Source organism: Chiloscyllium plagiosum, unplaced genomic scaffold (genome assembly GCF_037043375.1).
Source record: "Chiloscyllium plagiosum isolate Xiang-an unplaced genomic scaffold, Cpla_swu_hap1 HiC_scaffold_3, whole genome shotgun sequence".
NCBI classification, from domain to species: domain Eukaryota; kingdom Metazoa; phylum Chordata; class Chondrichthyes; order Orectolobiformes; family Hemiscylliidae; genus Chiloscyllium; species Chiloscyllium plagiosum.
In genome coordinates this window covers 129,068,985-129,083,722 of record NW_028270141.1, presented here as the reverse complement: position 1 = coordinate 129,083,722, position 14,738 = coordinate 129,068,985, and the positions used below count along the sequence as shown (strand labels likewise).

General features: G+C 46.5%; 2 protein-coding genes across 2 annotated transcripts in view; one reads left to right on the top strand and one right to left on the bottom strand.

The window, feature by feature from the left end:
* The window catches only part of LOC148151344 (uncharacterized), a 138,039-nt gene that overhangs the window by 72,617 nt on the left and 50,684 nt on the right, over positions 1-14,738 (top strand). The window lies entirely within an intron of this gene.
* Positions 1-14,738, bottom strand: part of LOC148151345 (uncharacterized) — a 101,170-nt gene that overhangs the window by 51,186 nt on the left and 35,246 nt on the right. Inside the window, exon 2 of the mRNA XM_087983359.1 lies at positions 6,096-6,217. Coding sequence (XP_087839485.1) covers positions 6,096-6,128 — 33 coding nt within the window. The 5' untranslated portion in view covers positions 6,129-6,217. The remainder of the gene's footprint in view (positions 1-6,095; positions 6,218-14,738) is intronic.

The window sequence follows — 14,738 nt, the reverse complement described above, 5'->3', positions numbered from 1 at the left end:
GACAGTTCAAGAGGGTGTTGCCGAGTTGGAAGGTTGGATCTGGGATAAGGTGAGGAGAGGGAAAATGAGGAAACCGATGAAATTCACATTGGTCACATGTGGTTGGAGGGTTCCTGGGCGAAAGATGAGGCGTTCTTTCTCCAGGTGTCGGGTGACCAGGGTTTGGTGGTGAAGCATTGTAAATGCCTGCGACTGCTCAGGTGAAATAAAAACCATTAAGAAGGGAGGGCAGATAAACATCAACAGCAACTGGAATAAACAGGGCACAAAAGTTGGCCAAAAAGCAAAGTATGCTGGGAATCCTGAGCCAAGACAGACACACAAGAGACAATTCTGCCCAGGGAAAGGTCCTTGCAAGGTTTACGCCCAGATAATTGAAAACTGGAGAGGCACTAGAGCACATTACAAAGTGTGTCAAACAAACAAGATGCATGGGACATGTCTCAGTCAGGCAGAAGACTAGGTGTATATTCGGGGACAAAGCCAGACTTCCAGGCCCAAGGCAGACACATCAAACGGTTCACTGTTAGCAAGCCATCGAGAACCATGAGCAGCATTTCAAGGTGATAAAGCCAATTAGTTTGATTGCCCTGATTAGCCAAGTCCTTGGAAGGATCCAGAATGTAGCCAGGAGGGTATAAGAACCCGACCTGGCAGGACTTGACCGGACCCCACTCTCCAGCCAAACTATAGGCAGGTCAGGATACAGCAGTGAGCAGAGCAGCTCACCCTCTGATCAGAGACAGAATCAACTCATGAAGAGAGGTACAGACAAAACAATTCAACAGAGCAGCACGTCTGGGTAGTGTTTTAATATTCAAAAGAATCAGGTTGTTAGAAATAGAGTTGGTAAAATTGTCGAGTGTAGTTTTTCTCTTTGTCGTCTCAAATTAACTTGGGACTTGGCTAACTGACTGCAGTCTCGAGCTGTGTTGTCCTTATCTGGTACACGCTAAGGAGCCTGGGTAAATAAATATTGTAGGAGAAAGTGAGGACTGCAAATGCTGGAGATTAGAGCTTAAAAATGTGTTGCTGGAAAAGTGCAGCGGGTCAGGCAGCATCAAAGGAACAGGAGAATTGACGTTTCGGGCATAATCCCTTCTTCAGGAATGAGGAGAGTGTGCCAAGCAGGCTAAGATAAAAGGTAGGGAGGAGGGACTTGGGGGATGGGCGTTGGGAATACGATAGGTGGAAGGAGGTTAAGGTGAGGGTGATATACCGGAGAGGGGGTGGGGGAGGAGAGGTTGGGAATAAGATAGCAGGTCAAGAAGGTGGTGCTGAATCTGAGGGTTGGGACTGAGAAAAGGTGGGGGGAGGGGAAATGAGAAGGCTGGAGAAATCTGCATTCATCCCTTGTGGTTGCAGGGTTCCTAGGCGGAAGATGAGGCGCTCTTCCTCCAGGCGTCGTGTTGCCATGGTCTGGCGATGGAGAAGGCCAAGGACCTGCATGTCCTTGGCGGAGTGGGAGGGGGAGTTAAAGTGTTCAGCCATGGGGCGGTTGGGTTGGTTGGTGCAGGTGTCCCAGAGGTGTTCTCTTAAACGTACACTGGTCAAGGAGTCTGCAAGCTCTGAAAAACACTCATTACTAGATAAAAGACATGGACTGGAGCAATTCAAAAACAGGGCTCACCACCATCTTCAGGCAAGAAGGAATGCACAATAAAAACCAAACTTGTCAGTATTTCCTGCCCACCGAGAGGCAACAGGAAATACTGTGTGTCTGCAAAGTGAAATGACTTACTGGAAGTACTGTTGCGGATTCAAGTTTTTTTTACATTTTTAATTTCTTCAATGTGAATGAAGAGCACTTGAACCACTCATATAAAGCTAAATGCCAGCTCCACCCATTGCTCTGAAATACAGACCCTGTAAATGTACAGATGGATAATTGAAACTTAGCCTCACGTCTGTCGTTTGGGTCTGTCTTTCTTTCAGTGAATATTGTGTGGTCCAGATTTGACCAACATTTACACCATTGCTGTTCATGAGTGAGATACTGAGCTAATTTTACTACTTTTCATAAAGAGACATGCACGTCACCATTTGGCCCATTTTATCAATAATGTCTCCATGGTGACACAACATTTTAATGTTAAACCATGAGATATGCAAAGAAACATTGTTACGAGACATAAAGTGAATTCACCCACACCAGGACCATCCAAATCCCTGAATTTAACTAACTGCAAATTTTACAACATGAGCTATAAAATGTACCTGTAATTCTCGCAGGCTCTTTACTCCCTGGAACAGTGACACATCTTGTGGTAAAACCTGAACCAAGCAGGAACGAGGAGGTGGGTGGTGGGTGGGAGAGTGATACCACATGGCATGGGGACACCACCTGAGACTGGAGGGAATGATCCCTGGCATCGGGAAAGTGGTCCAGGAAAAGGTCTGGGAGAGATTACAACTGGGGAAGGGGAAGAGAAGCCTGGAGCAGGGAATGGTGAAGAGATGGGAGTGGGAGCTGGAATGACACTTGGATAGACCAGAAGGTGGGAATAGAGGGACAGTCTCGAGGGGTTGAATACCCTATTCTGCCATCTTTATTAAGAAAAAAAAAATTCAAAACATTAAATCCTTACATTTAGCTGGGTTCTCCAACGGAAATGTGAAAATACATCAGGTTTGAGCTGACAGATCTCACAAGAGGAGTCACAATCTCACTGCCTGTGTCAGTGGTTATAATCACATCTGGAGGGAGGAAAAACATTTCGTTGGAGGAGATTGAAAAATGCAGTCAGGGAGGTGAATGAGAAAAAGGCTGTAAACTTTGATTGAATGTCAGAAGGCTCCATCACCAGGTTTACAGCAGAACAACAGTCAAACTTGACGAAGGCAATATTGAGAGATGGGTTCAACCCTTCGGGCACCCCCACTCCAGAGGAAAATGTTCATGGATGGTTCCGAAGAATGATAAAGGTCAGAAAGGGAAGTGATCATCACCACTTTATATTTACAGTTATGTAGATGAGTTAATACTAATACAAGAAGAAACGGTGAGTCAGTGGCTGCAGCAGGTGTCGATGAGGATAAGGTAGAAACAGCTGAAAAATGGGCAGTAGACAGGGACACCCCGTATACTGAATCACAGCTGTGTACCTCACTACACTCTACGAAGATGGGAACTCACCCCATAGTTAAAGAGGGCTCACTGAAAATTAGGCTGTTGTTCATGCACAACATCAACGATTCAAAATTAGTTTAATAATGAATTTCAAACCTTTGGGAATAGAGTGAACTGTGTGTTTTTGATTCTCATTAAATCAAGTTTTTGTGCTTTACACCTTCAGGTTGTTCTCACAATCTCGATATGCTATCGCTTGGCAAATATCAAACTGAACTCAACTTTTGAAAAAGTTAATGAACAGCAGATTGCGGCAGTTTTCCGGAACAAAGTATAATTACAACAACATCACTCGGTGAGTTGGCCCCACCCCCCTGTCTCATACTCATAGTGAGTTAACTCTTTCTGCTGGCAGCTTCCTTTCAATTCCCCCAGACACCTTCCATATCTCTAAATGTGTATTAATGGAAATTTACAGACATCCCATTGGGATTTGCCTGTTAGAGACTTGGCCTTGACCAGCCAAGACATGTGTTATCTTCTGAGACAAAGTGTTTGGAAATGGGAGAACTTGAAACTGACTCCAATCTCTTGGGTGTCTGATCTTGAAGAAAACTGTTTCACACCACCAAACCTGGAGAGTTGTTTCTGAAACTGGGATGAGAGTCACCAAGTCATGCAGCACGGAAACAGACCCTTTGGTTAAACCAGTTCATGCTGACCATCATCCCAAACTAAACTCATCCCACCTGCCTGCGCTTGGCCCATATCCCTCCAAACAATTCTTATTCATGTGGTTATCGCAACGTCTTTTAAATGTTGTAACTGGAGCTGCACCCACCACTTCCTTTGGAAGTTCATTCCACACATGAACCACTCTGTGTAAAAAACTTGCATCTCATGTCATTATTAAATCTTTCTCCTCTCATCCTCAAAATATACCCTCTTGTCTTGAAATCACCCACCCGAAGGAACAGGCACCTGCCATTCACCTTGTCTATACCCCTCATGATTTTATAAACTTGTATAAGGTCATCTCTCACCCTCCGACACTCCAATGAAAACATTCTCAGCCTGTCTAGCATTTCATTACAACCCGAATCGTCCATTCCTGGGAACATCCTGGTAAACCTCTTCTGAAATAAATTGATAAATGCATTGAGAAGCAATGCTATTTTCAGCACTCAATGGTGAAATCACATGACATTTAAGAAGCGATGTACTCTGTGAGCAGCATTCTGATCACCTCGGGAGCTGTTCAGATTACCCAATCAAGGGACAATGTGGAAAAGTGGATTTGAAGGAGAAGATCAACAATAATCTCATTGAATGGTGGACCTTTTTTATGACCCAGGGGAAAGACAAGACGGTACAACCCCAAGGAAAGCTGAAAACCATTGTGCAAAGGTGAGAGTGGAGGGAAGTGTGAAGAGAGGATGATAGGCAGGAGGGGGAGGGACTGCAGTTGGTGGGAGCATGTGAAGGAGGATGGACAGAGTGGCAAGTAGGTGAGGGGTTTCAATGGAATGTGTGTGTGAGGGGGTAGCATGGAGGTGGGTGAGGAAGGTAGAGGACAAGGGGAGTGGGAGAGAATGGTGTCAGGGTGGAGGGGTATATTGTCAGGTAGGTGAGAGAAAGCTTGGGGTGTGTAAGGGCTGGGATGAAGTGAGGGAGCATTTCAGTTCTGCTGGCACCACGTCGGAGAGGAATGAGACTGATGGATCTGCTGGGGTTATGTGGAGAGTGGGGATATGTTGAAGGCGCTGTGTCAGGTCCAGAAGGTTTAGTGAAAGGGTTGTGCTACCAGGTCGGGGCAGAGGGTCAGTACCACCTGGGTTACTTTGGTTGGGGTTTCAGGTTAGTGAGGCAGGGGCTGGGTGGGTGTTGGGTGGTGATGGGAGAATGCAAATTGCTCTCAGTTCCAATTCCATTGGCAGAAGCAGGGTGTGTCTGTTCAGGGGCAGCTTTCCCATCTCGTGGGGTTGCGTTGAATGGGGGTTGAAAGCTGGTCAAAGGGAGGGGGCTGTTGTTTTGCTGGCAATGGGGTGGGAGGGGGAGGTGTCCCGTTCCAATGGGGTTGTGGAAAGGGCGAAGGGGAGTAGTGGGTCAGTGATGAGGGATCTGTGGACTCTTGGGGTTGGTGAGGAGGTGATGGAGCTTCGAGACCAGCTGGGTCATAGGTGTCAGGTTAAGCGGGTTTGTCAAGTCTGACACGGTCATGTTGAGGGTGTTGTCGGGTCAAGGGGAATGGGGAAAGTGTGTCAGTGATAACGACTGACTCCCGATCAGAATTTCGGGCCAATGAAGTGTAACTTGGATAATTCCATTGATTGGAATCATTGAACTAAAGAATCAGTGGGAACAGAGACCGAAATGGGGAACAAAATACTCCCTGTTGATGCTGATGTATGTAAATAAATTTGAATGAAGAATAAATGCTGTATTCTTTACTTGATTTGGAGATGCCGGTGTTGGACTGGGGTGTACAAAGTTAAAAATCACACAACACCAGGTTATAGTCCAACAGGTTTAATTGGAAGCACACTAGCTTTCGGAGCGACGCTCCTACATCAGGTGGTAGTACCACCTGATGAAGGAGCGTCGCTCCAAAAGCTAGTGTGCGTCCAATTAAACCTGTTAGACTATAACCTGGTGTTGTGTGATTTTTAACTTTGTATTCTTTACTGACTGCCAGTAGAGGGCAGTTTTATAAACAGGATACCGGGATTTCTGAGATAGGACATTGGTGGAATTGGTCAAATTTCCAAAGTGGGCACATGTCCATAATTTGTCTAAGGAACAGTCACTGCATTCAATGGAAGTTAGGGAGAAGAGTATATCTTTCTCGAGGTACGGAGACCAGAGTTATGCATAGTAGTCTAGGTTAATGCAATGTGTAGTTTGGGGAAGACAAAACAGTTTTAGAATTAAGCACATCCCACTGTTCAAAATGTATAAAGGTAACAGAACCTTATAGAAAGGTTTCATTCCAATTCCTTTTCTAAAACTATTTGTGTTAGTCCACCTTTTTTATACCAAACGATAAGAAATTTCCCATTAAGTATTCCCTTGTCTTTTTCCAAGTCTTTCAGGAAATCAAGGACATGTTCTTCATATTGTTTCACATCAGTTATGTTGGAAATAGTCCTGCAATGGAATTAAGAATACAGACATTTAATTCATTCCTCGTGACAAAACCTGTCTGAATCAAATAGATTAACAGGCCAATAGCAACAGGAGTCAGTCTTTCAGCCCATTGAGAACCCTTCATCATTCCGTTCCATCATGATTACAGGAACAGAATCGAAAAGCAATCAGAATGGACAGTCCCGTGGCCGATAAGGGGATATAGTTTTGGCGAGGAATTCTGAGAGTTGACATCAACTTAACGGCACTGTTCAAAAAATTGCATGGCAGAGGGACAGGGAAATCTTGGTGCACTGATCTTTATTGAGAGAGTGAATAGCAAAGCAAACAGGGTCTTGACTTTATAACGAGATGATTGATTCCTCAATCGAGGAAGTTTTGCTGAACCCCTATGAAATTCTGTTATGACCATTGTGGCCATTGATGATCACATTTTAGGGAATACATGAGTCTCCTTAAGAGGTTGCAGAGGGTCCTCACTAGAATGGTTCCGCAAAGGAGGACGAAGAAACTTGTAAGGAACAGGAGAATTGAATATGAATGCAATCCATAAAAACGGATGTGGGTCCATTCCAGCCAGAGTTGGATGGATTTATTTTCAGGAATACAGAAGTGGTCGAGGAGCTGAATGAATATGTTGTGTCTGTTTTCACTGAAGTGGATCCAGTGACTGTGATGCCATTGAATGTCAGTGGGTGATGTTTACCTTCTCTCTTGTTGGAGATGGTCAGTGCCTGACAGTTATGTGGTGCAAACCAAATTGGTGCAGTTATGGACAGTGAGGAAGGATGTCAACGGATACAGCAACAAATGGAGATCACGTGGAAAGATGGGCAATGAAATGGCATGTGGAGTTTAATCCAGACAGTTGTGAGATAATGCACTTTGGAAAGTTAAATGGAAGAATTCAAAATTATACAAAAAAATGTCAAGAATTAATCTGCAGAGGGATCTTGGGTCAAGTCCATAGCTCCCTGAAAGTGGCAATGCAAGTGGATAAGGTTGGAAAGAAGACATAACGGCATGTTTGCCTTCATCAATCTGGGGCTTGAGAATAAAAGTTGCAAAGTCATGCTGCAGATTACAGGAAGGATGTGGGGGCCTTGGACATGATGCAATGGATTGGACTGTATTCACTATAAGAAGAGTTTGGGCACACGGATTGTTTTCACTAGAACATCAGAGGCTGAGGGGGGAACTGATGGAAGTATATTAAATAATGAGAGGCATGGAGAAGGTGGACAGTCAGAGTTTTTATCCCAGGGTGGAAATCTCAAACACTCGTGGGCATAGGTTTATGGTAAGAGGAGAATGTGCGAGGAGAGGTTTTTATTCAGTGTGGTCAGCGACTGGAATGTGCTACCCAGGGTGCTGAAAGATGTAGATATGGGAGTAAAGTTTAAAAGACATTTGGACAGATACACAAACACACCGGGAACAGAGGGATATGGACCTTGTGCAGGCAGATAGGGTTAGGGTTAGGGTTAGATCAGCTCAGGTATTTGGGCGAAACAGTCTATTCCTGTGCTTTACTCTTCCAGTGTGACTCTTCTTCAGAGATTTATTTGGACTTGTGTTCAGTCAGTCCTATCGAAGAGGGAAATGGTTAATGAGCATGTGCCAGGTATGACTCCAACCAGTGGAAATTCTTCCCGGTTCCCATTGATTCCAGGTTTACTGGAACTCCTTAATATCACATTTGTTCAGACACAGCCTCGATGACAAGGGCGGTCTCTCTCACCTCAGCCCCGGAAATCAGCTCCTTTAGAAATGTCTCCTCCCACCATCAACACACAAAGTTAATAACGTGTACCATCTACAAGATACACTGCAGTATCTCACTGAACCCAGTCCACCATCGACAAGGTACAGGTCAGGAGTGGGATAGACTACACACCACTTGCCTGTATAGGGAAGGCTGGAAAATCCCTCAGATTGTATTGCAACCAATCACCTTGCTCCTTTTGCATCACCGTCCAAATCTGTGCTCTCTACCATCTGTGATTTGGAGATGCCAGTGTTGGACTGGGGTGTAAAAAGTTACAACTCTCACAACACCAGGTTATAGTCCAAAACGTTTAATTGGAAGCACTGGCTTTTGCAGCGCTGCTCCTTCATCAGGTGATTGTGGAGTACACAATCGTAAGGCACAGAATTTATGGCAAAAGTTTACACTGTGACTTAGACCCCTTTACACACACACACACACAAACACTCACTCGCACATACACTCACAATCCCCCACCCCAGACTCTCTCACACACAGTCCCATACTCACATATGCATCCTCTCACAGACTTAGACCCCTTTACACTCACACACACTCACAACCCCCACCCCAAACACACACACACACACAAAACCCACGTGCACACATACACATATACATTGGTGGGGTGAATTTGAACTTGCAGAGTTACTTTGTACTTTGCTCAAAAACTGCACGAATCCATGTAAGACTCTGTTAGCTCACTTTTTAGATAAGAATCAGTCTAAAACATTATGGCACAGACAACAGAACACAGGGGGCTAACACCTTCAACATCTTAACAGCTTATCTGGGCTGACACCAATAGTTACAGTTAACCTGAGAATGTAACTTTTTAAAAACTTTTTGTGACTTACATATGAAAGAAGTGAAACTATCATGGTCATTCTAACAGATGAGAGACTTAACAAACAATCAAGGTATTTTTCAATGTATAATTTCAGTTACATCACACTGTAAACTTTTGCTATAAATTATGTGTCTCACAATTGTGTACTCCACAACCACCTGATAAAGGAGCAGCGCTCCGAGAGCTAGTGCTTCCAATTAAACCTGTTGGACTATACCCTGATGTTGTGTGATGTTTAACTCTCTACTCCCTAGAAGGACTGAGGGCAGTAATCACATGAGAACACCAACTCCTGCAAGATCCCCTCCAAACCACACTCAACCCTAACTTGAAAATATATCACCGTTCCTTCAGTGTCACTGGATCAAATACCTGGAACTCCCTTTCTGACAGCATTGTGGATGCCCAAGTACGGCAGCAGTTCGTGAACGCAGCTCACCGTCGCCATCTCCAGGCCAATTGGGGATAGGTCAAACCCAAATCTCATGAATGGAGAAAAAATGAACCAACATCAGGATCTGGCCATTAGAGAGACCCACACTCCTGCCATTTCTACTGATCCACCTCACCCACTCTACACCCCCATGACAGTGTCCTGTGATCCTCTACCTGGTAACACACACCTATCAGCCTGGGAGTCAGTGCTGATGCTTGGTCTCTCAGGTACAGTGCCATCAGCAGCCAGGAGCCAGCAGTGCTTGAGGGTCACTGAATGCAGCAAGCTTTCCCTGAGAGAGCTGATGTGGGTCTGTTATCAGCTCTCCAGTCAGTGGGCGAGACACTGATCACCTCCATTCAATTACCGCCTGTGAGCTACTGACTCACAATCGCATCTATTAGAACTACACCCTTTGGGATAAAGAATCTCTCAGCTGTATCCTTTCTGCTACAAAATCTGATTTACAAATGGATATTACAAAGGGAAACGTTAACCCTGTTTCTGTCTGTCCACAGATGCTGCCAGACCCGCTCAGCCTCTGCAGCAATTTCCATTCTTGTTTCAGATTGTCAGCAGCCGTGCTTCATTGTTTTATATCTGTATAAAAATCTCAGATTCTGTAACTCCCACTGTTTCATATCTTGTTTTCAACTACAATATTCACCTCAGGGTATCTCCCATCCACCACCTCCAACCTCAGTCCCACAACCCCGCACCGCCCGTTTCTACCTCCTGCCCAAAATCCACAAACCTGACTGCCCCGGCCGACCCATTGTCTCAGCCTGCTCTTGCCCCACCGAACTCATCTCTGCATACCTCGACACGGTCCTGTCCCCCTTAGTCCAAGAACTCCCCACCTACGTTCGGGACACCACCCACACCTTCCACCTCCTCCATGATTTTTGCTTCCCCGGCCCCCAACGCCTTATCTTCACCATGGACATCCAGTCCCTGTACACCTCCATCCCCCATCATGAAGGCCTCAAAGCCCTCCGCTTCTTCCTTTCCCACCGTACCAACCAGTACCCTTCCACTGACACCCTCCTTCGACTGACTGAACTGGTCCTCACTCTGAACAACTTCTCTTTCCAATCCTCCCACTTTCTCCAAACCAAAGGAGTAGCCATGGGCACCCACATGGGCCCCAGCTATGCCTGCCTCTTCGTAGGATATGTGGAACAGTCCATCTTCCGCAGCTACACTGGCACCACCCCCACCTTTTCCTCCGCTACATCGATGACTGTGTCGGCGTTTCCTCGTGCTCCCACGAGGAGGTTGAACAGTTCATCCACTTTACTAACACATTCCACCCTGACCTCAAATTTACCTGGACCATCTCAGACTCCTCCCTCCCCTTCCTAGACCTCTCCATTTCTATCTCGACCGACCGAATCAACACGGACTTTTACTATAAGCCGACCGACTCCCACAGCTACCCAGATTACACCTCCTCCCACCCTGCCCCCTGTAAAAACACCATCCCATATACCCAATTCCTTCGTCTCCACCGTATCTGCTCCCAGGAGGATCAAATCCAATACCGAACAACCCAGATGGCCTCCTTCTTCAAAGACCGCAATTTCCCCCCAGACGTGGTCAACGATGCCCTCCACCGCATCTCCTCCACTTCCCGCTCCTCCGTCCTTGAGCCCCGCCCCTCCAATCGCCACCAACCTCCATATACACATCGTATCATCCGCTGTCATTTCCGCCACCTCCAAACGGACCCCACCACCAGGGATATATTTCCCTCCCCTCACCTATTAGCGCTCCGGAAAGACCACTCCCTCCGCGATTCCCTCGTCAGGTCCACACACCCCCACCAACCCAACCTCCACTCTGGCACCTTCCCCTGCAACCGCAAGAAATGCAAAACTTGCGCCCACACCTCCCCCCATGGCCCCAATGGATCCTTCCATATCCGCCACAAATTCACCTGCATCTCCACACACATCATTTATTGCATCCGGTGCACCCGATGTGGCCTCCTATTCCTTTGGGAGACAGGCCGCCTACTTTTCAGAGAACACCTCTGGGACACCCGCACCAACCAACCCAACCGCCCTGTGGCTGAACACTTTAACTCCCCCTCCCACTCCGCCAAGGACATGCAGGTCCTTGGCCTCCTCCATCACCAGATCATGGCAACACGACGCCTGGAGGAAGAGCGCCTCATCTTCCGCCTAGGAACCCTCCAACCACAAGGGATGAATGCAGATTTCTCCAGCTTTCTCATTTCCCCTCCCCCGACCTTTTCTCAGTCCCAACCCTCAGACTCAGCACCACCTTCTTGACCTGCAATCTTCTTCCCGACCTCTCCGCCCCCCACCCCCACTCCGGCCTATCACCCTCACCTTAACCTCCTTCCACCTGTCGTATTCCCAACACCCCTCCCCCAAGTCCCTTTTATCTTAGCCTGCTTGGCACACCCTCCTCATTCCTGAAGAAGGGCTTATGCCCGAAACGTCGATTCTCCTGCTCCTTTGATGCTGCCTGATCTGCTGCGCTTTTCCAGCAACACATTTGAATGAGATAACTGACATCACAAACTAAGGTCCACCCTTCACGATACATAGGTATCCTGTCAGTGGTGGGAGCTTACAGAGTTGTGAGGTGATTTTTTTGATGGGTGTTCACCAGAGTTGTGGAGAACTCTCCCGAGGGACTGTTCTTCATGTTAATGGCGTGCAGCTAAAGTTGTGATGTAGATTTATGCTGAGGCTGAACCTATCTCTCACAAAAGACAATCACATGTCTTTGATATAACGTAACTACTAGACCAGGTAAGGATGGCATTATCCTTCCCTAATGGACATTAGTTAACCAGATAGAGTCATACAGCATGAAAACAGACTCTTTGGTCCAAATCATCTATGCCAAACACATATGCTAATCTAGTCCCATATCCCTCCCTATTCATATACCCATCCAGACGCCTTTTAAAAGTTGTAACATTCGCATAAACCAAATCATCCGACATTTCCGCCACCTCCAAACAGACCCCACCACCAGGAATATATTTCCCTCCCCACCCCTTTCCACCTTCCGCCTTCCGCAAAGACCGTTCCCTCCGTGACTACCTGGTCAGGTCCACGCCCCCCTACAACCCACCCTCCCATCCTGGCACTTTCCCCTGCCACCGCAGGAACTGTAAAACCTGCGCCCACATCTCCTCCCTCACCTCGATCCAAGGCCCTAAAGGAGCCTTCTACATCCATCAAAGTTTTACTTGCACATTCACCAATATCATTTATTGTATCCGTTGCTCCCGATGCGGTCTCCTCTACATTGAAGAGCAGAGCGCTTTAGGGAACATCTCCAGGACACCCGCACCAATCAACCACCACCGCCCAGTGGTCCAACATTTCAACTCCCCATCCCACTCTGCCGAGGACATGGAGGTCCTGGGCCTCCTTCACCACCGCTCACCACCAGACGCCTGGAGGAAGAATGTCTCATCTTCCGCCTCGGAACACTTCAACCCCAGGGCATCAATGTGGACTTCAACAATTTCCTCATTTCCCCTTCCTCCACCTCACCCTAGTTCCAAACTTCCAGCTCAGCACTGTCCCCATGATTTGTCCGGACTTGTCCTACCTACCTATCTCCTTTTCCACCTATCCACTCCACCCTCTCCTCCCTGACCTATCACCTTCACCCCCTCCCCCACTCACCCATTGTACTCTACTTTCTCCCCACCCCCACCCTCCTCAAGCTTATCTCTCCACGCTTCAGGCTCACTGCCTTTATTCCTGATAAAGGGCTTTTGCCTGAAACATCGATTTCGAAGCTCCTTGGATGCTGCCTGAACTGCTGTGCTCTTCCAGCACCACTAATCCAGAATCTGGTTTCCAGCATCTGCAGTCATTGACGATTGTCAGGAAAACAATGAGGTAAAAACAATGGTCATGACACTCTTACTTCAAGATTTTTATCAACTACAAATTCCACCATGAGCCACAGCAGGATTCAAACTCTGGTCCCCTGAACACCAGCTGGGTCTTTAGGTTGAGAGTCTAGTGATAATTCGACTGGGACACTGCTTCCCTGCTACTTTGAGCAGCCAGCAGTAAGGATAGTGGTGGTGAATTGACTCAAGGTATCCCAGCTGGTTCTGATCCAAACTGACGTTTACATGGTGTGGAGGTGCTGGTGTTGGACTGGGGTGGACAAAGTCAGAAGTCACACAACACCAGGTTACCCAACAAAGGAGCAGCGCTCCGAAAGCTTGTGATTTCGAATCAACCTATTGGACTATAACCTGGTGTTGTGTGACTTGTGACTTTTACAATGTGCCGGCAGCTAGCCTATAGCATCACTATACAGATATGAGGGTGAACAAAAAGACCCAAATACACCACAGCACAATATTGGCGATAGTTCAAAGGATAAACTGTAATTAACCCACGCAATGAGGGATGGCACACACTGCAATTATGAAGTTCTCTCTAAGAGTTCCTTCAGATAAAGGATTATAGATTTGGCACAAAGATGTAACTGCTCAGCATTAAAGTGTGAACAAAGAAATTCACCAAGCATTCTTAGACACCACCTTCCAAACTCGTGACCACTTCCATCTTGAAGGACATGGGAACACCACCACCCTCAAGTTCCCCTCAAAGCCACTCCACATCCTAAATATATCCTGATATAAATGATTTCTGATTAAGGGCTTTTGCCCGAAATGTTGATTTTCCTGCTCCATGGATGCTGCCTGACCTGCTGTGCTTTTCAGCACTGCACTCTCGATGCTAAATATATCGCCGTTCCCTCACTGTTGCTGGGTCAAAATCCTGGAATTCCCTCCCTAATGGCATTGTGGGTAGACCCACAGCAGGTGGACTGCAGAGGTTCAAGAAGGCAGCTCACCCCCACCTTCTCAAGGGGCAACGAGGGACAGGCAATAAATGCTGGGTCCAGCCAGCGACGCCCACATCCCATGAGTGAATAAAATAAACAGTTCCCCCCCCCCCGCTTTGTTGAGGACATATGTTTAAAAACCAACTATATCTCTCCCTGATCTCACCATCTGCCCGTGAGGAGATTATGATTTGATATTTCTCCTAATTTTGAAGAGAGGAGTCAGTAGAGAACAGCCCCACTGAGGGGGTTATTTAACTCTGTGTTCACCATTGAGGAAGCAGGATTCAGTAAGACTCGTTTTTTCCATTTCATGAATATACTTTATTCATAAAAATATCTTTGCATATATACACATTGTCACAAACGCAGTTCAGTTCTGTACAGTATCATATCAAGGAAACAAAGAAACATTGGAGTTTGATTACATTATAACAAACCAAAGGCATCTCTTACACATATAGGACTATATTCACATGCAGGAGAAAGTGAGGACTGCAGATGCTGGATATTCACATGCATTTGAGGTATTCACATTGCAGGAGGGTCTGGTACTGTAATGGACTCCTATTTAACTTCAGCAGGAAGACCTCAAACAGTGCTC